Consider the following 23,124-nt stretch of genomic DNA (forward strand, 5'->3'; position numbering starts at 1 on the left):
TGCGTCGATACACATGCGCAACTAATCACAATTCACCCTGGACTTGAGACACGGTCAAAACACGTATCGTTCTCCCTATCGCGTTATTTCTTTCTTTAGTCGCTTCTCGAAATTTCGCATTTTACATTCTAATATCAAACTAGCTTGTCTTTCTTGTATCAATTATTGTGTCACTTGTTTCACCTATCTTTTTATCAACATTTTTTCTTAAGTTCTATTTACATCTTTCGTGTGCTATTATATTTTTTTGTCAATTAGTTATAAGTTATTGTTTCCCGCGCGTACTATGGAGTGCGTCGCAGTTTTTTAGCATTCGCTCCAGCTTTGCAGATCGACTTTTGGTGAGTACCATATAAATTATTTTATTCATTAACAAATACCGAGAATAAGATATTAGACAAGATTTAATCGCGTGCGTAGAAATAGGTAGAAGGGGTTTTAACGCAGCACGCGCGTGCGAAAGAGCTTGCTCACGAGATCAATAGCAGCCATTGCGGTTATGGTAACACGATCAGCTGATCAGCTGACGCTTATTTTGTTTACAATTATTATACAATTATTATTAATATATTTAAATATAACAGATTGATATTCTTGTTTTGGTAACAATGTATGCTACAGACATTTTACTTTTTAAATAGATTTAATTTTTTTCAAAATTTTTCAAAATATTTTTATTTACTTTTATTTAAGAAAAATATTTAATTAAAATGATATTTTAAAAATTATCTTTGTTTCAAAACAAGATAGAAGCAATTTTTTTTAAGATTATTACTTTGTTTTGGATAATTAATATTTCTTATCATTATATTTGAAATTATTTGTTTTTGTTAAATAATTGATCGCAAAATTCAAATAGATAATATAATTTCGTTGCTCAAAATAGATACTGTGACTGTTACTTCATGACATTTAACGGCTTCTTGTTAAGTTTAGACACGTTATATTTGTATCACTAATTCGGTATGATTGTAAGATGAAATGATCGATGCAGTATATTCATAACATACGAATTTCAATTAAATTTACACATAAGTCTATAATATAAATGATATTAAAATATTTTAATCATATTCATTTATTTTAAGAATAACAATTAAAAAATACAACTTTATATGATACAATAAATAAACTAAATAATAATCTGTAATAAATTTAAAAATAATTATAATATTATATAATTTTAAAATTTTATAATTAATTCTTCGATATTTTATTATTTTTAAAAAAATTTAATGTTTCCATTTGTCCAATTATAGATTTTATTTAACAATTTAGATGTGATTAGGTTAGAAATTAATGATTCTTCATTTATAGATCATTACTACTAGCTGGTAATGTATGATTTTTTATTGTGATTCATCACTTTATCATATCCTTGAATCTCTTAAATCTTATAAAAATATTGATAGAAATAGAATTTATTCATATAGTTTTTTTTGTTAAAAATCAAATTTTTTCAATATCAAAATTTTTTTAACATTTTTTTCTTAATTTACTCGTAATATAATTAAAAATGTATATAATTCTGTATCAATATCTAGAAGTTTTTTAGAGACATTAGAATTGTAAAGAATTAATGTTATTTTAAGTTTATTTGAATAATTATTGTTGAAATTTTATTAATACGATCATTGTCGTAATTATACAAAAAGCACGTCTTTGATCCAGATATTTTTTTTTCCAATAATTAATATATATATATATTTTATTATATAGTGCGTATTAATTAGTAAAAGAAAAAATGTATATATATCTTCATAATTTGCAAATTATAAATATTCATTTACATTTCTGTAATAAATTATGATAGTTTCGCTTTAAAAATTTTTAATATCGTTTAAAATTTTCTTAAAGAAATTTATACGACTTCAAATGACGAAATAGAATATTTTTTTAATAACAAGAAAGTTTTTTAAAATTCATATAAATTATTAATAATTTTCACTATAACATTTGCTAACTTTTCATTCATAATAATTTGATCTAAACTAAATCAACTAATTTCTTTGATTATATGGGTCGATTCGATCTAAATTCATTTATTTCTGTATTTTTATCAATTTCATACAAGAATTAATAATTTAATCGTATAGTACACGTATAATGGATATATAACAAAAAAGTGAGAAAACAATACAAAAAAAAAAATCTAAAAGTCGCGAATTATTAATACGATATTATTACTATATTTTCGACCAATTCAGAAAATTGTTCACGATTTTCATTTTCCATGACCAAAAAGATCACGGTGTAACAATGTGTCCCGTGCGATACGAAGATCCGCAATGCAGGGATCTCGAGGGATCTTCGTGTTCTTTCTCGACAAGGAAGAGTCTTTTTAAATTCGTTTAAAAACGTTTCTAACGTTCTCTTGTTGCCACGGCCTAATTACGTACACGATGTTTCATCACATTCCGTTGAATTTTCAGATTTTTGGAAAACACGATTCTTCGATCCCTAAGAATTTCACGTGTAAAGGAAAAATATATATTTCTCATTTCTAGTGTGACTTTTTTCAAATTTCTTACAGAATCAATCTTTTATTATCTTTTTGAATCATTCAGAAGTTGAACCGACCAATTTCTGAAATATTCTTAATCTCTTGAAATATTGGATGAGTCAAGCAAGTTAATTAAAAGTGGATGAAGATATATTCGTTTTGATTCGAACTCTATACAATATAAGATAAAGAAGTATAAAGATTGTAAAAAAAAAAAAGACTATAAGATAAATAATTATAAGATTAAAAAAATAAAATCGACAAAATTCAAGTTGTCGTTTTATGCAATTGCTCGTTATATGTACGTATATTAAGATAAATATCACTTTATGGCTTCCAATTAGATATTTTCTTTCGACAATTAATTGGAATTAATGGAGTAAGGGAAATTGAGCGATGAGGAAAGAGGGATGCATCCTTGAATCCTTTTTAACTATTTAAAGCTTGGACTTCTATAAGATATAATATTCAAGATTGTTGTTGTTTCATATGCTCTTTAATTTTGGAAAGAATCCAAAGCATCTAATAAATCTACTTCATTTAAATCATTTTCATTTTAAGGGCATTCTCATTTTAAAAGAATTTTATATTTGTAGAAGAAATATATTTTTAATTATGGCGCCAAACTGTACGATTGATATTATAAGTTTCTAAAGATTAAATGATTAGTTTCGATGAATTTTGTTTCCTCCTTGTGTGATAATGTCAAATTAATTAAAAATACAGACTTTTTTTTGATTTAGTAAGTAAAGAATATAATAAATTTCTGTTGAAATTTTCATAGGATTTTCACGATCGTAAGACGTGAAATTTTAGAAATTTTTTTGTTCGTCATCCACAATTTTAATTATTCATATTTTCGATCTTAAAAACATCTTTCGCATTTACCACACTTATTGCGCATTTGTGACGATGGAAAAGCAAAATTGCTAAGAAAAGTTTCGCGGTTCCCGACATATTTGTTTTCATGATTCATCAATGGAACGTTATTCATGAGCGAAATATCGATGAAACGGATTATAAATACATGAATACTGTTTGCTCATCGCAGAAATTGTATAGGTAATTGGAAAATTATGGAATGATCAGTAAAGTTCGCTGCCACGACTTATCTTATCACGCTTTTAAACTTTTATCGAGACTCTACTGTATTATTATAAGTAGATATATTTTTGTTAAATCGAAAACGATTATAAATAGATACGATTATATAGTAGTTGAAATCGAATGATGATAATTTTTGTTCCTCTTTAATTCAACATAGTATGTTATTCGTATATTAATTTAACTTTTCAAAATTCAAAATTAATTTAATCATTAGATATAATTCATTACATTATTTGAATAATTATATATATCATATATATATATCATATATTTTTTTTAATCTGATAACGTTATATTATCGAAAATTTTTTCTTATTATATTGTTGAAACTCACCAAATGTTGAAATATTGATAAAAAGATTATTATTATTATTATCTTTTGTATCTAATTGTTGCATATATTGTTCGTATATTTTTTCAATATTTTTTTCTATTTTTTTTTTTATTATTTATTTTTCTATTATATTTTCTCTTTTTAATTAACCTATTGAAATTGAATATGAAATATATATCTACAAGATTGTTATATTGTTCTTTATCTACGATAACGATAAATAATGAATTATGCAGCGGATAATATTCTTTCACGTTCTCATTTATCTATTTTTACAAATTATTTAATTTTTACAAATTATTCGATTACGTCGCAAAATGCCGAAATTTACGATTATCGTTTGTGATTACGCAATGTTATTATGAATAGTTTATTGTGTAATCATCAAATTATAAAATTATCAAGAATGTTAATTTTCACGGTTATTTAAATTTTTTTCGTATGAGTTTGTTTTATTAAATATTTCGTATTTTAATATTAATTCATCGAAAAAAATGAAAATAAGTAAATTAATCGAGTAATTTATAAATTTGTCGAAATAAAATCATATTTGTATATTTCAATATTTGACGTGAAATCGTATAGATTTATTCAACAGATGTATAATATGTTTCATGCAAATACGTAATGTATTTACGTGTTATATTTACAATACTATTCTACGAATATTACGATATTACGAATCATCATTGCGATATTCTTTCACAAAATTTATTTAATTATTGAACAATAATATAAAATTTTTGTAAAATTTTTGTATACATTTGCATTATTCGTTTAAATAATATCACGTTCATAAATCGATTATGCACAAAAATAAATTTGCAAATAAAATTTCATTGTGTATATGTCGATTTAAAAGTTTTTTTTATTCAAAATATAAAAAGAATCTTTATATTTATATATATTCTAATTGTTCTTGGATATAATATATAAAAATTGGAAAAGATTTTGTGAATTGTTTTCGAGTTTTCTCAGGTATAAAATTTAAATATGGCTTGATAAGTTTTCCCGGCAAACAAGTCGTTTGTCTCGAGCTCGTGACAACTTAGTTCGACGTTTTGCATGTGAAATCAGTTTCAAGAAACTCGAAGATCTGAATTAAAAACCAAGATATCTTATTTCTCAGTATTTTTCTAAAATACCTTTCGACAGATCCTTCTTTGTTCATTGCTAATTTTCGACTTCATGTTTTGATTTCGAATAAAATATCGATACAATATTTTTATTTTAAAACGATTGAAAAAGACATACTTGACACGATTTATTATTTTTCTTAAAACGATAAAAAAAAGATCAAAAAATCCAAAAGCAGTGTATATAATAAGCATATATAAGCATATATAATAAGCAGTGTATATAATAAATAATGGTAATAGCGGAGATGTGTTCAAAATTATGTTGAGAATTTATCTTGTTTGTTTGGTATAGATAGTAGATACTAAGTGATAATAATATTTCTAGAATGACAAATTTGTTCAAAGAGCATTTTTACTTTATCAAGGATATTAATACAAATTAACTTTGGTAAAAGGGAATTAATTTTGGTATATCCAGAGAGTTCATAACATTTTACTCAAGTTCAAATATAAAGGAAAAATATTTGTAAGGGATTTTTATAGGGATTTTATAAATAGCTTAGATAAAAACATTTGGTTACCAAATGTCAAAGTGTCGTAATTGCAATTTCTGCATTGTTTTTACATTTATCCAATGTTTTCGTCATTTTTACCGAATTATATATTTATCTTCAACTTTTAATAATTTTCAGATAAAAAAAATATGAAAATTAAAATTGGCTATTTCTTGATTATATGAATTATCGATATGTGATTACTTTTTACAATAAAAATAAGCAAAAATAGAATAAATTTAAAAATTTTAAATAAAAGTTTTCAAGAAAATTAAATTTGAAAATTTTCCTTAATTGTATATATATTTACTCTCAAAAAACAATAGTTTAGTTTGTTTAGACTTAGTTTGTTTTTCAATTATGCTAAATTTTATCGTGAAATCATTCATCTTGAATAATCATAATTGTAATTATCGACACGTTTCCTATGAAATCAGATAAAATTATTAGACAAAGCTTTAAAGATGCAACCATCAGTATTAAAGTATTCTTAAAATGTTAATTTTTAAGAGGAATTTTGTATAATTAGAGGAAAAATGTTATATAAATCAGGAAAAAATATCATCTTGTGTAACAATGATTTTTCCATGAACGCGTTTAAATTCTAATAGAAAAATTTAACAAGGAAATTACACATTTTTATTTTTATAAGCTTTGAGGTAATTTAATTTCTTGATAATAAAATAAAAAATGCTGCGTATTGGAAAACATTTTCATTATTTAAAAACGTAATTATATATATATTAATAGTGTATAAATAGATATTATCGGCATTTATGAGAGAAATGATAATATTATTTATTCATTGTTCCATATGCTAGAAAGAAGAAAAATTTATAGATAATTTAAGAAAATATAGTTTGTATTTAAAAGAAAATTTTATAAAAATTTAATATCTGACAAAAAATAAAATGAATATCAATATTCAGGAGCGATAAAAAAATTTGGTAATAAAAAAAAAATATGACTGTCATATAATGATTTACTAAATAAAAAGAAATGAAAGTGTTTTTATTATCTAAAGATTATCAATAAATTATTGTGTTATTAACGCGTGGTTGGTGTTCCCCCATGATCGTACAGAAAGCGCATTTGTATATAAAGGAAAGACGCGGGTAAGAGCAGAGGCTAAGAACTTCGTATCTTGGAGGCAACAGTCGTATGCATTGGCGAAAGCATTGCCAGCTATCAGTATTAGTTCGGCCGTCCTCATGTGCGCACTCGAGGCGCTCTACGCGACACCGTTACGACCATTTCATTAGAGAAAAACGAACTTTTACGCGTACGAGACTTCGATGTGATAGAGTGAGGTTAACCGGAACAAAAACAGTATCGGGAAGTAAAATAATTTTAAAACGTTGACACTTGTTTTAACAGCATTAATTATAATAAAAAAGAAAAAAAAAGTGTTTTTCCAAGATACGATCTGTCGAAACAATCGAATGTTTGATTATTCTCTTCCTTGTTTAACCGGTTAATCGATAGAAGATTATTAATAACTTTTACTGTTGCGGCAATAACGTCAGTGTAAACGAACAGTATCTTCTGATTTATGTTTAAAATCTTTTATATACAATCGTTAATGAAAATGTCCAGTGATTGTTGATATTACGTAAAGAATATACGACGTGCGGAGTATGAATCGTGTTGCAACATAAAGATAAATAACCGAATTAAATTAGTTTTATTCGCGTAATTCTTCTGGACACAACTCGTGTAATCCATTTGAAATAAGTCATTCGCGAAGCCGTATCGAATAACCGGTCTTTTTTTTCCTTTCTCGTCCTTTGCTTCTGTCAGCGAACGAGTCCGGATATACGCTTGTTTTTCATAACGGTCTGGAAGTAAACAAAACAGTCTGTTCGATCGGTCATTGGTAACAGAAATAGTCCCGATGAAAATGGACGGATATTAACGGTACGATTTTGCATGTGTTTGCATGTGCGTACATATTCGTACGTATATATCAAGAGAAGATAAAAGAGTCAGAAAATCTTGGATTGGTATTTAAGAAATTTTATTTAAACATCATTTTTGTGATAAAAATCAAATAAGATTTTTCTATAAAGAAAAATTAAAATAAGATTAAGTGTTTTTTGAAATTTCATGAAATGTGTCATATTGTTGCATCCATGATGGCGATAGGATTTCGCAGGATGTCAAAAAATTGTTCAACGGGACTTGATCTTAAATAAGATCGATTTTGCAATTCTATGTTGCATTAAATTAACATTCTGTTTAAGATGATTTAAAAATTTATGAAATATGATGAAGATATAGAAATTTCAAATTTCGAATAATCAAAAATGATGAGAAAATTTTTTTAAACATTTATCAGTAATTTTTATTTAAAAATTTGAATTTATTAGCTATTTTTATGTATAAAAAATAGTCATACAAAAGTGTCCAATATCAAAAAATTTATGTGAATTGAAGAATTTTTAAGAAACAAATTAATCTCGAGCGTTTTCGGCCAGATAAAATTTGAATGAATTGTGGAAGATTAACTTAAATTTTATCATACGCGAGACTATTTAAAGTTGATATTGTGAAATATAAGATGATGATACGTAGTGTGTGGTAAATGTTTTGGCAAATGAGACCATCTTGGTGTTTTCGAGGATCGAAATTGCCATTGTGACTTTTACAAGGATTAGAAGAACAAGTGTCGCTGCGTCATGGTACGTTTCTTTTTGTTTATGAATATTTTTGGCTCAATTTCATTGTCATTGCCACAAAACTATAACGCAATTTATAAATTATTTTTGCACAAGTACAAAATACATACAATTCAACGAATAAATTTAAAAATAGTAATTGCTTTGTATATTCAAGTAAATTTAATATATCTATTGTAATAAAATAAAAATCGATTAGTTTCTTGATATTTTTACTTATGAGAAACAAAAGCTTTATGAAATAAAATGGAGTATAATTTCTTTTATCAAAGATCTAATTTTATACCAGGTTAATGTATCTCTTTACATTGTGACCAGTATCTAACATTGATAATAATAATCTCGTTTTCCGTTAATTGATACACGCTTCTTTTATGCCTTCTTTGTTATTATTTTTCAAAAACTTTATTATTTTTTTACAAAATTCAAAATATCATTTTTTTCACTTCTAATAATTTATTAATTTAAAAAAATTCTTAATATGATATTTTACACGGAACACAATATAAGAAAATATCCTTGTAACATTATTTAGATTGTCTAATTTTTAATCAAATGTTTGAAAATTAAAAATTAAATATATGAAAAATCACGTGCAACTTATTCAAGCATTTTCGATCGTGTAATTGTGGCATCTAGCAAATAATATATGATTGTCATCGACATTTCTTCGAAATCTACACGACGTGTACTACACAAGATCGATATATATTCTTTTTAGCGTAATAAAACCCGGTAGGCGATTATTAAACGGCAGCACGTGGTACCACGAGTTCGTTCTCCTTGCACACTGATAACGAAGGTTCATAGTTTCCGGGTCAAATGTTGGCCATTCCATTTGATAAACTGATTGACTGTCATCCAAACAGAAGCACGTGGTTCATAGCTTCCCGGAACGGTGATCGTGAATCATTAAGTTTTCTAAATCTTTCAATTAGGAAAATTAACCGATCTATTGAATCGAGTTAAATTATGGGACATAAACCATTATTAAAATCTTTACTATTACTCGAGTCAATCTTTGCAAAAGCAGTCAATCTTTGAATACGAAATAACTGAACTGAAAATTTATTCTATGGTTGTTAGCTGCTTCTAAATACACTGGAAACAAATTGGTCCGTGGGTGGATGGTCAAGGTCAACCTCATTTTTTTTAATAAAATCTTATATGTATCGTATAAAGAGTATTGTAAGTTGTAATTGTAATTCTAATTGTTTTATATTTATGTCATTTTTGTCGAATTGATTTTTTCTTCATACGTTTAATTTATGTGAAAAATAATGGACATTGAACGAAATGAATTTTAATATATAAATTAAGATCCAGTTAAAGAGAAATTTTTTATAATGTTAGAGCGAATAGTACCAGTTAAGGTACGTTTAATTCAACGAATGTAGGTTAGATTAGATAAATCAGCATAGAATAATAGCATCGAGTGATTAAGTTCAATGACCTATCCCACAAAATCATTCAAGGCCACAAATATATTATTAACAAAACGATAAATCGAAAACGATTTTGTTAACAAAGTTAAATTCTTCTATTTATCAACCGTGATTAGTTGTTTTATAATTTTGCGATTTTGAATCGTTTTGTGCAATAATCGTTAGAAATACGTGCATTAAATATTCTCGTTTTGCATTGTCGTATGAGGAAAAGTTATATTTTATATTCAAAGGAAGAAAAATATAGAAATAGAATTTTTGCTCGTGAAAATATCGATCGAATTATAAATAATTATAACAATTAAAAATAATTTTCTTATATACGATTCAATTAATAGATATTTTTTTTTTTTTGAAATTGATCGAAGAGATTATTTTTATGAAATATCATTTACAGATTTTAAATAAATATTTGTATTTCTCATCTGATTTTGATAGTCTGCGATTCGTTCAGTCTAAAACGTTCCTTTGCAACGAAAGCGCTCTTTTGTATCATACTCGGTCAGAGCGTGCGTATTAAAATATCTTTTGTAGCCTCTGAAAAGTAAACGCTTCAGACTGAGCATTTTGTCGCGACACGTTAGGCACTTTTAACAGCTACATCGTACTTCCTTTTCACCGTCCTACTTCTATTCCTTTTTTTAACTTTACGTATTTATTTTAAATGAATTTCTTCGATTGTATCTTCTCGTTAAGCATTATTATCCATATATATATATATATATTTCTTTCTTTTTTATTTTAGAAAATTCTTTATGAACATTCATATATTTGTTAATTTAAGTCTTTTTTTAATATATCTTTCCATTTCAGTATTAAAATTTAGAAATAGTAGGATAGTTTAATTTTTTTCAGCATCGTCTATTACAATTATTAATTTCATCTTTAAAACTTAACCTTATCTTCGAATTAAATTTGACTGTAATATAATTGTACAGGATTTTTCGCGCGAATAAAGATATATAATTTTTAAAACGGTTGGAACGATCGAAACAAATTACAGCTGTTAAAAAAAATAAATGGCTTCGGATGGCGCGTTCCGGAAGTGGAAACATTCCAAAGATTTCAAGATCATTGGCTTTATTCCTTCAAATAAAATCATATATCTTGCTCAATTTATTCTTCACTCTTCATAGTTAAGGAATAATCTCTCTCTCTCTCCTCCTTTTTCTCTTTCTTTTATCTCCATTCGAATTGCACATTTTCTACATCCAAAGTGTTGATTCGTTAATTCCCTACGGGAAAAGAACTCCTTAAAGTTGATTACACAGCGAGCAAAGCACGATTACGTAACATTTTTTCCTTTCCCTTCTCTTCGTTTTCTCACTCTCGAGATCGTTAATCTAATTAAGGTAATAAATAAGCTTTTTTTTTTTTTCCCCTTACTTAAGAGTTGGTTCGAACGTTTGCGCGAGTTTTGTTAAAAACTCGAACGAATTTCCACGGGTTCAGCGCCAGAATCGAAAGAATTTTCATCCATTTCACCCTATTTTGCTTGAATTGGCAACTTGGCGTTATTCTATAATTGAGGCTCGTTAATTTTCCACGTTTTCTGTCGTGCATTGTTGCATTCTGACTGCGTGTACGTAAGTGCAGTATGACGGTAATAGAATAGCCGTGAAATAATATCGAAATTTTCGAATTTGAGGATATTTAAAAATAATTATAAATTACATTATATTGGCGAGGAAATGAGAATAGAGCGATAAAATTATAAGTGGAAAAGTGTAAATGGTCGAAGAATTAAAATTAGAATAATAATTTGTTTCATCATAACAGCGTAACTATTCTATATTATTTTCAGAATATTGTTTTCATCGGCGTAGTTACATTCAAAATAGAATTCGTGAAACGATATTAAAATACACGATATGTTTTCTTATATTGTTGTTATCATTTCATTTTTATCAAGATATGTAAATGCGCCAGATAAAAAAAAGAAAGAAATATAAATATTCATCTTATTGATTTCAATAAGACATTAACAACAAATTCAATAATTCAGATCGAATTGCAATTTTGAATGATCACCATTCACATTTTATTTGATTATTCGGATGTTATAGATTTTCTTAATACACAATTCTTATATAAATATAAAGAAAAATTCGTCAGAAAAGTTTCTTTCGTCCTCTGTAAATGACGCAGCTGCTTTATGGATCCGTTCGAGCTACAAATTTCCTGGTTTACGTGCGAGCCGCTTATTAAGAGAGCATAAGGTTCGCGCAAAAAGTAAATCGCCTTCTTCCTTTGGATCGAGGTCAGTGTTAAACCTACAATTATTTTGACGAATTAGAAGAGGAGGTATCCGTGCGATTTTCCTTTCACATAGGTTTAGAGCTTCGTTAAAAATCCGGTTTAAATATCGATGGTTGGCTGGCTCGTTTATATTCCGATCATTTGGAATGAATACGAGTAAGAAGAAAAAAAGTATCGTTGATAAATACGATGATTGGTAAAATTTTTAATTTTCATTAATTTTTTTATATATATTATTTGTTATTTAAAATTTAAAAGTTATTATTTTGTTTGAAATGATAAATAATTTACGAATTTTTATATTTTATATATATAGATATAAATCATTTATACGATAAATGACGTATATTTGTATTACGTTAATTACGTATCATAACGCGATTATTTATAATTACAATAAAAATTATACTATGCGAATGTTGAATGGCGCATATGTTTGAATTTGAAAATGATTCGTGGTTTATTCTTTTCTCCTCGGCGTTATTATTAATTAATAATTGCAATCGATACGAATTACGTTACAATGAATCAAAATCCATCGTGTGAAAATAAAATTAAATAAAATTAATTCGATAAAATAAACATTCCAATAATACTATTATTTAAACGAATACAGAGTTATTTACATTTCAATCGAAATATGAAATGCATTTTCTCGAAGAATTTTAATTTTAAATATCATTATCAAATTAAATTCATTTCATTATATTTTATTCACTTCGCCTACTTCTTTTATCTCTAAATTTTTCCAAACATCCTACAATTTTTTTTTAATTCAATTACTTTCGTTCTTCCATTCTATATTTTCTCACAAAATCCTTCTCCCTCTTTCTCTCGTCCAATCAACGTAGAAGAATCAATTCCAAAATTCAAAGAGACAGCAATCCTGACCAATTCATTCTCGAGCACGAATCAAAAGTGCCAGACCTCCCATCCAAAGCGTCCCTTAATTCTCAAGATCCGATATCGACGCCGCGGGCGAGCGAGGCAGAGCTTGCTCGTGTTCCAATTCCACGTGTATCAGGTATTTCGGTATTCACAGTTGGCCGAACAATCTAAAATTTCCTCGAGTTGTGACAATACAACGTTGCACGCAGCTTTGTCGAAACGAGGCGTCGAAGATAAGATTTTTGCGAAAGGCGCGCCATACACATCGCCTACAAAATGGCGATAAATCGATTTACAGCGGAACACGTGTAAAAGGAGGGAGAGAAAAGGAGGAGGAAGAAGGATAAGAAGGTGAGACGAAGAAGAAGAAGAAGAAGAACTGGCGGAAGGAAAGGCCAGGGGATCGCAAGATACGCACGTGATCATCGTGGCCACTGTTAAATTGATAGCAACTCATACACAATGAACTTCATTTATAATCGCCGACTCTAATTCGAGCTACTTCGGCTAGTTACGAAGTGGCAGAAGCAAATCTCAACGACAACGCCGCCTCTCTGGCAAATTCGAAGAATGAGACGACGTGAGAATTCCGTTTATCGCCATCTGCTTTATTATTAACACCTTTATCCCTTCGATCGTTATTTCTCAACTTGTTCATCGAGCCATTCTTAACTTTTGCGCGATATTCGTCTCAACGAACTGAATGTGAAAATAGATATACGTGCATATTTAAAATGTCGAATGAAAAATGTTGTTTCTTCCTCCCGTTGAGAAAGTTTTGTTCCCTGTTTCGTAAACGATCGTTGTAACGATCTTTCGCAATGCTGATTACGGGCAATTTGTATCCTCCGAATTTTCGATTAATGTTGTTGAAAATTCTGTTTCATAGTCAGTCGCAAAAATATCCGTACGAGGCTCGATCCCGCAACGAAATTTTTATTTTAGTGGATATTTTTCGTTTGGAGCAATTTAGAGAAATTCTTTTGAAAATTTTAAAATCAATTAGAAGCATTTTTTTTTTCGTAACGGGATAAAACGGGGATAATTGAAACTTGAATATTTCATAGTTTTATATTTTTAGTTAATCATGTCACCGAGTTTAAGAATAAAAACGAAAGTAATGCTTCTTTATTTATCCTTGGTGGAAGGAGCGAACGAAGAATGAAACGGAAATACGAAAAATCTGCGTTATCACCTGCATTTCCGTCAGATTAATTTTAATAATTCTCGAATCTACGCTTGTCGCTCGATTCGCGAATTAACCAGCGTGGCTGATCTCATTTGAATATTAAGCAATCGATGATGCTCCTCCGCGCATCAAGCGTGATGAGTATTGTACAAAGCGGGCGGGACAGTAAAAATGGGTGCAACTTGAAAACAAGGTCAGACGAACTTCTTTTTATATTATATATATATTTGTATTTGTGTGCATTTGAGTGTACTTAAACCGGTTGCATCTTTTAATAGAAAAGAAAAAAAAAAAAAAAAAAAAACGATGGATCAATAACGATTCGAATAAATGAATTCGCGATTAATTCAAGCATGACGGATGTAATCGAGCATAAAATTGAAATAATTTAACGTGATTCTGGAACAAGTAGTTGCAATTGAAAATTGCAATTGTTATCGAGATACGCGCAAGATGCATATAAATTAATGAATTTATCTCGTATTTTATAGCGTTTAAACGATCTTCTGCTTATATCTGTATTTAATCTTAATTATATATATATATACATTGATATAATTAGACGCTATAATAAAATTACGATCTTCTGCTTATATCTGTATTTAATCTTAATTATATATATATATACATTGATATAATTAGACGCTATAATAAAATTACAAGGATTTGGAGGAATTCGATGCGCGTTTAAATTTCCAATTTTGTTTATTAATCTTCCAACACCAGTACATGTAATATTATAGAATATTAACAAGAAGTGGAAAGCTTAATCGACACATCGATCCGCCAAGATAATTTTAAAATTTGTATAACCCGTGATTAGACGGATCGAAATAAAATACTTGACGAAAATCATTATTAATAATATCTTCGATAAGTTTGAATAATTGGCGCGAAATAATCGGGTCAAACGAGCGATTAGATTTTCAAATAAAATTATTTGAAAATCCATTTTCAAAAAGAATAAAAAAAATTAATTCTCCTCAATTTATTCATATACCACTCCATAGCGAGTCCGAAATGAGGGAAATTAGGAAAAAAGATGAATGGAAATGCACAATGTTTTCTTCTCGTTCGCAGAATACACCGCAAGAGCCGAAGCAGTACCGTTCGCCGTATGGGTGCCTGGGTTGACGATCGTTTCGCGGCGGAGGAGGCGGTCCCGATTATCCAGGGCCCGAGGAGAAGGAAGGCGTCCCGCATACTGGGCCACGTTTGCGATGGTTGCGGCCCAGACGCGATACACCGCCAGTGTCTCGCCACCAGCAACTTCGCCGATTCGCGCGTATCGTCCTTGTTGCCGTTGCGCCGCCAGTTCACTAGACAGCTCTACGAGTGGCCGGGTTTACCGTTGTTCAAATCAAGGACGAAACTAGATCAGTTTTGAACAATCGATGCGATGAATACTCGTTTCCCCGTGTTTTATCGTTGAGTGCTTGCCCACGAGAAGGAGCGAGGCAACGAAAGAAACAGAGAAAAGGATAAAGAGGAAGATAGAATAGAGGAGGAGAGAAGCGTCGATCTCGATCGGGTAGTGAGAGAGAGAAGGGGGGGAGAAGGGTGGAAGAAGGAATTGGTTTCGATGCGGTCGCGTTGGCCGGTGGAGGAGGACTGCGCTTGAACGGCGGGCTCCTCCCTTATTCTTGGTCATCTCAGGCATCGTGATGGCCGAGTGGGCCAAGTTCAACGGCGAGGAGAAGCTGACTCGGTCGTCGTCGAGGAAGAAGGCGGGGGGGAAGGAGGAGGGGGGCGCGGAGGCGCGGAGAAGCAGCGAGGGGGAGAGGGGAAGGTGTTCCTCGTCGAGCAGAATTAGCCGGGAGGCGACGCCGGTCGAGGCGGCGGGGAAAGGCAGCGAGGACGGGTCCGAGTCGAGCTCGTCGCCGAGGCAGAGGAAGAATTCGGACCGGGTCGGGATACTGTCCGAGGAACGGTCCGAGTCTCGCAACGACCAAAGTTACTACGTGAACTCGATCGTGAGCGAGAAGGACGAGGAAATTCGTAATTGCTTGGAGAGGAAGGCGTTGAACGCTGGTTACGAGGAGGCTGGCTCGAAGATACGGGAGGAGGCGAGGCTCGAGTTGTCGAACGAATCGTCCTCCCGCAACTCGGTGAAGAAGCCCGACAGTTTGTACAACAGGGACAAGAATGTCGGGAGCCCGCCCAAGCGTAAGAGCGTTTTCGCGGAGAGGAACTCGATCTTCGCCTCGCCGACCAAGATCCTGTCCAAGAATCAATCCTCGTCCTCGTCCCAGAAGAGCACCGAGAAGCTGGTGAACGGTAAGCTGGGGCGGGAGGACAGGCAGCAGCATCACGTGCAGTTCAACAAAGACTCGAAGAGGCAGCAGTCGAGGGACGCGCAGAGGCCCCAGTCGAGCCCCTCGATCCCACCTTCGACGACCAACAGCTCGGACGACAACTCGAGCCTGGGCCAACTGTGCGAGGCCACGCCGCCCGACGGGGGTTGGGGTTGGGTGGTGGTCGCGGCCTCGTTCATGGTCAACCTGATAGCGGACGGCATCACGTTCTCGTTCGGCGTCATCTACGTCGAGTTCCTCAATTATTTCGGGGAGGGTAAATCGAAGACGGCCTGGATAGGGAGCCTGTTCATGGCGATGCCGCTGTTGTCGGGACCGGTTGCGAGTTTCCTCACGGACAGATACGGTTGTCGGAGGGTGTCCATTGCGGGCAGCATCCTGGCCACGGCCGGTTTCGTCGTCAGCTCTTACGCGAACTCGATGGAAGTGTTGATATTCACGTTCGGCGTCCTCGCCGGCTTCGGTTTGTCGCTGTGCTTCGTCGCGGCCGTGGTCATAGTCGCCTATTACTTCGACAAGAAGAGGTCGTTCGCCACCGGGCTGTCCGTATGCGGAAGTGGTATAGGAACGTTCATATTCGCGCCTGTGACTCAGTACCTGCTCGCCGAATACGGTTGGCGGGGGACCACGCTGATATTGGCGGGCCTATTCCTCAACCTGGCCGTGTGCGGCTGCCTGATGAGGGATCTGGAATGGACGACGATCAGGGCGAGGGCCAAGACCGAGGAGAGGCGGAAGAATCGGGAGAGGAAGAGGGGCAGGATACAGAGCTCGAGCGTGGACTCGTTCTCGGCTAACAGCTCGCTCAACACCCTCACGATCATGGATAACCTTCGGATTCAGGAGAAGGAGGAGGACGACGAGAAGCTGTTCTCGAGCCTGGTGAGCTTGCCCACGTTCGTGAAGAACAGCGAGAAGGTGCCGTTGGAGGTGTTGGAACTTCTGAGCACGCGTAAGAACGTGTACAACGTGTTGCTGCAAAATTATCCGAGCTTGCTCATCTCCTCGAGAAGTTTCAGCGATTCTGGGCCCCTCCACGACCAGCTGAGCACACCCTCCGCCCGATTCGTGCCCACGCCCAGCTCCCTGTCCGAGTTGAAGAGCGAGGAGGCGAGGGACGAGGGGAAGGTGGTGGCCAACGACGAGCAAACTCTTCAACAGCAAACGGACGCCGCTTGGCGGCTCTGGTGGTCGAAGAAGATCAATCTGGACAGCTCGTTGAGGAGATCCAGCACCTTCGACCACACGAAGAGATTGCCCACCGCTTATTTGAAGGATATCAGAGTGCACAGGCACAGCCTCACCTACAGAGGGGCTATGCTGAACATAAATCGATACAGACTCAGGGCGTCCAGTTGTCCGGATATTTATAGGAACTCGATGACCACCATAGCCAAGACCAAGCTCGTGTGGTACGCGGGCCTGTGGGAATTCTGGGACCTAGTCGTCGACATGCTCGATTTCTCGCATTTCGCCGACTCCCGCTTCTTGCTATTCGCGATCAGCAATTTCCTCCTTCACACGTGGTACGACGTCCCCTACGTCTATTTGACGGACAACGCGATCGAGATGGGATTCAGCGAAACCGATGCCTCCATCTTGATATCGGTTATAGGAATATCCAATATGAGTGGTGAGGTAAGCCTTTCTTTAACCAAATTCATTCATTTTCCAATCTTCTTTTAGCATCGGTCCTTCTCCAACGATCGAAGCGCGTTTTCTGCAAGAATTATCTGCTTTTTCGGAATTTCAATCGATGTTGCGTACGTGGAATAATGAAATATTAGATTTTTATTGTTCGCATATTGTTCGAGCTTCTGTCTCCGTTTTCATCTAAAAATTACTTTACTCGTAATAATCGCAAATATGTTTTATATATTTTAATAATTTGCTAATAATTTCAATCGTGACAGAAAATCAAGTAAATGGCGTTATTGCTCGAACGTGTCGATAATTCCAAATATCGACGTTTATTGTTCACTGGGCTCTCCTTTGCGCCGTTACTTTGTTCCTTTATTAGTGTTGTTCCAATATTAAGTTTGCCTCGCCGCTGTTCATCGGCCAGCAAAGAAATGATTATTTCCACTTACCGATTCGCTGAGACATCGTCCCTGAAACAATATTTTCCTTTTAACGAGTGATACTTGTTCAAAAATTCAGCTAACCGCTTCCAACGTTCCTACGGCTTCGAAACGATGTTCAAATGTTAAATCCACTAACTGCTTATGCAACAATCGATAGTCCTTTCCGTTTCCTAATCTTGTAAAAATCTTTCTATCATCGATCTTTTACACGCCATTTCAATTCTTCGAGTCAGATTCATTATTTTGAAAAAAGTTTAATTCCTTTTTTCAATCGTTTGTAATTTAATCGATGCGACAAATTTTTCCTCCTCCTGAGATCTCTCCAAGCGCAAATGAGAAACGATCGAACGAGTTTTCTTGCTAAACTAGAAAAGCTTCTTACAGATTCGTGTTACGTCAATCCCGTCTTAGGTCGATCAGCGTGCTAGCTAGCTTCCCTTTCACCCTCCCTGATCTCGTTTGATTGTAAACTCCCTTTAACCCTGAGACAGTGTCACGCAAGGGTTCTGCGCCGTTTCTGTGTTGCTGACAATTAACGTAGGAATGATTCTGAGAAAAGAATGCCCGCTCCGTATCGATTCTGGTGAAACGATCCTTGAGTAGAAATCTATTAGATTTTGGAAATCGATGCAATTGTAAAAAGTAGAGTACATCTTTCCTTCCTCCGTTTTATTAATTGCGAGAAATCTCTCTGGAATTGAAAATAATTTGTTGACAACGTCGATAAATCGTTTCTTTTCTTTTCTTTTTTTTCAGATTCTCCTTGGGTGGGCAGGTGACAAAGCGTGGGTAAATGCATCTATCGTGTACGCAGTGTGCATGGCCCTCTGTGGTGCAGTGACAGCTTTAATACCTATGGTAGTTGGTAATTACTATGCTTTGTGCGCGATCTCAGGTGCTTTTGGATTATTCATCGGGGCAAATTATAGTCTTACCAGCATCATCCTCGTCGAACTGATCACGCTCGAAAGATTTACAAACGCGTACGGCCTTTTGCTTTTGGTTCAAGGTGTTGCCAATCTCATGGGTCCTCCATTGGCTGGTAAGAGATCAAATATACGAATTAACGAGTAAACAATTTCTTTTCTTAACATTTTGTTAAATACAGCATTTTCGAGCATTTTGCAAATTATAGATAAACAGTGGTGAATATTCGTGAGTGAATATAGTTGATGCAACTAGCGAAAAAGCGAGTTCAATTGTCAGTGGCTCTGCCCACGTAACTCTGAAACTCTGTATGAATTATACGGTCGTAATAATTTTCGAGTTCCGTGGCCCAGATCGTGTGATTACGGCCAAACTTTCATTGTCTGAAGAGAAAATTCGAGCAAATGCCTTCCTCACCTATCGATGAAATGAAACGCGTTTTGTGTTTATTTCAGGTTGGCTCTATGACATCACAGGGACCTACGATCTCTCCTTTTATTTGGCCGGTTTCTTCATTGCATTGAGCGGAGTTCTGTTGCTGGCCATGCCTTTGATTAGCCTCTATCGAAAATGTTTGAACGGATCGAGGAAGGAAGAGATGGATAAGGATTTCGCGAGCATGAACAGAGTTTGAATAAACGGCGACTAGTATTAAAGATGATTGTAAGACCCGAGGAAGCTATGGTGATCGATAACGATGTACATCGATGTATTATCAATTCAACGGAATTTATGGAAACATAACACTTCCAAGCAAAAGGAATTGCAATTAGCACCTGTACAATTAGTTTTACAGCGGTATCTTTTACCCGCAATACGTGTTAAAATCAGTCGCGTGTTTTACATTCAATTAAAACGTTCGTGGTTCCTTCATAGAATAGCGTATACACGAGTCGATTGAACAATTAAGCTCGACGATCAAGTGATTCATCTAAAAGAAAGGAAAAAGAAAAAGAAAAAAAGAAAGAGAGAGAGAGAGAGAGAGAGAAGGAAGGAAGGAAGGAAAAGAAATAACGTTTTTTGAGATATCTTCTTTCATTAAGGATTTATACGTCCTTTAAGTTTCGCGCGTGATATTTAAACAGATCGATCGATTTAACGATGTAAAAATAAGCGAGATCTATTGTTGATAACGATGTCCGAAGATAATGTTACGAATGATCTGACAAGATTTATGTCGATACGTAAGTTGATCGAATTGCGAATGAATTCCATATGATGACCGATGTTCGCAATTAACGTTTTACGATATTTACATAAATCTTGTATTCACTTTATATTCAGCGAACTCGATAAATAATCGTACTCGTAATAATGGTATTACACAACAAGACAAAAACGTTGCTAACTTCTCAAAGTTGAAAATATTGATAATCGTTGAAATAAAAAAAAGAAAAAAAAAATGTAACGGAGGAACAGAAGTTTATGATTAGATAGATAAATCGATATCACAATAAAAGTAAATATCATAATTAAAATAAGATAATGCTTGCTTTAGCAATAAAGTGCACAGACTTTGCGAATCGTTTCTAACGTTAAGCGTGATCGATAATTAAGAAAAGTTTGAATCTCAGGATAATAGATAAATGATAAAAAGCGATAATTTAATAAACGGTCAACCAGTCTTTACTCCTCTAGGATTAAACGAAATTCGTCTTGTACTTTTTCACGATACGTTCTCAAAGGAAAAAGTAAGAGGTAAAAAGAAGAAAAAAAAAAAAAACGTTCCTTTTTACGTATAAACTTTTTCATTCAATTATACGTATAAAATTTGACAAGTTATTTCTAAATAACGCCAAAGATATCATTGTAAATATAAGTCATCATTCGACATATATCAACAATATGTGTTAAAAATATATTAATTAAATAATCTCGTTATAATTTGTTGATTTTGTTATGTCGTTTAATTATCTTGATAACCAGAAGTCGCCTTCACATTTCAATAACAATATGTTTAATTTTATGCCTACATTTGTATTAATTTTGTCGATCGAATATAGACAAAAAGTGAGATTAATCGAACAACGCAAGCTAAGTATAATCGATTAGCCGTGTCAATTTAGTTACCATTCTCTTTCCTTTAGATTCATGTACATTTGTGCATGCAAAATTTTTAAAGATGTATATGTAAATAGGCGTATATGTATATAATATATATAATATATATATAATATGTATAATATATATATAGGTATATATAATATATATAATATATATATATAATATATATAGCTTTTCTGTGATGATGAACCTGAATTTTATGAACTTTCCGAGCTACAAATAGGTTAATACCTCCGTTCCCATAGCGTGTGCGTGCGTGCGTGTATTATTAATTCTAACGATGCATTTCCAATTTATTTGCACCACCTATTATATCATATAGTCTACCAATATCATACAGTCATACACGGATATTATAATTATAATTCTTCTTCAATCGACGCAATTTATTTATCGAGATATATAATTATTAATCATAGAATTGGAAGATTACAATTTCTTAAATCTTAATTATTTTAAATGTTCGATCGAGTTAAGTACGGATAAATCGAAGATTGATATTAAAATTGATAAAAAAAAAAAAAAATCGAAGTGCGTGTAATTCCTCCGGTATAAGCTAATTTTCTAGAAAAAGTCACTCGTACATTCGAACAAGTTAGTTTCCAGAATTTTTACTTAGAACACACACTTGTGACTGTACGGGGCCTTCACACGAGAGAAAAATTTCAAAAGTATATTTTCTTCGAATAAATATACAAAAGAAAAAAAAAAAAAAAAAAGAAATCCATTCTTCGATATTTAAGAAAAGGAAAACAGATATCTATGTATGAATTACTTGTTTATCCTTGCGTCTTAATATATCTACGTATATACATATATAAATCTATCGGCACGTTTTGCCAATTCGAGTAATAATTTATTCTTTCATGGTACAATAACTAGTTCTACAGTGCATGTGCTCGCGTTATGGTAGCGTGATTATGCATACGCGGCCTTACAGGCGTTTACGAGATGTAATAAAAGTAATATTTTATTATGGAGACAAAAAAACTGCATTTCAAATATATCGAAACCGAGTCGTGTGTGACTTTCGTCAAGTAGCTGTTAAGTAGTTATTAAGACGAGGTATATGGGATAATAATTTTTTGTAAAAGGACTAGTGAGAACTTCTATATTATATTTGTGAAAGCGGAGCGAATTTACGTCTAACGTATATACGAGGTTTTAAAATGCATGTTTTTGTTCAAGCGAACGAGAGGATACGTTTCCATACGTGACGAAAGACGTTTTGAGAATTTAATTAAAATTGGTGATAAGTGTGTCCACCAAGTGTGTCTTAAATGTTGAATTTCCTTCTCAAAGATTTCTCTTGTTGACTGTTAACTCAATAACCGGAACGTTCTCACTACCTCTTTATTAATAAGATATCCTATTATCCACGGTTGATAACCTTGAAACAATCGCTTAAACCGTTTGAAAGTGGCTTAAAGTCTACGCAGAAAGAAAAAGGGAAACGATGATAATTCGGTTTTACAACATGATGCAAACCCAAGTTTAAGAGTTTCTTTCTGAACTGTAAAACAGGGAAATTCGAGCAAAATCGTTCCTTTAGTTTTACATATTCTAGAATCTAGCATATATTCTACAACTGTTGTACGTGGTCCAAAAGTGATCCCCCGTGATCGCTGGTACTCTGGATTTTCGTGGGCAATTGTGTTGTTTGTGTTGTTAAATTATATATATAAAAAAAAAAAATGA

General features: G+C 32.8%; 1 protein-coding gene across 2 annotated transcripts; it reads left to right on the plus strand.

Moving 5' to 3' along the window:
* The first annotated feature begins 34 nt into the window (after positions 1 to 34).
* LOC107999370 (monocarboxylate transporter 9) lies at positions 35 to 21,246 on the plus strand. 2 transcript variants are annotated; one of them, XM_017059146.2, is made up of 4 exons: positions 35 to 341; positions 15,117 to 17,989; positions 19,192 to 19,477; positions 19,818 to 21,246. In XM_017059146.2, the coding sequence occupies exons 2-4, from the start codon at positions 15,701 to 15,703 to the stop codon at positions 19,994 to 19,996; spliced, it is 2,754 nt and encodes a 917-aa protein (XP_016914635.1). In that variant the 5' UTR covers positions 35 to 341; positions 15,117 to 15,700; the 3' UTR covers positions 19,997 to 21,246. The 2 variants fall into 2 exon arrangements, with proteins under 2 accessions (XP_016914635.1, XP_016914636.1); XM_017059147.3 differs by lacking the exon at positions 35 to 341 and adding an exon at positions 6,687 to 8,258.
* Positions 21,247 to 23,124: the final 1,878 nt, after the last annotated feature.

The sequence above is a fragment of the Apis cerana genome, linkage group LG7 (genome assembly GCF_029169275.1).
Source record: "Apis cerana isolate GH-2021 linkage group LG7, AcerK_1.0, whole genome shotgun sequence".
Lineage (NCBI taxonomy): Eukaryota > Metazoa > Arthropoda > Insecta > Hymenoptera > Apidae > Apis > Apis cerana.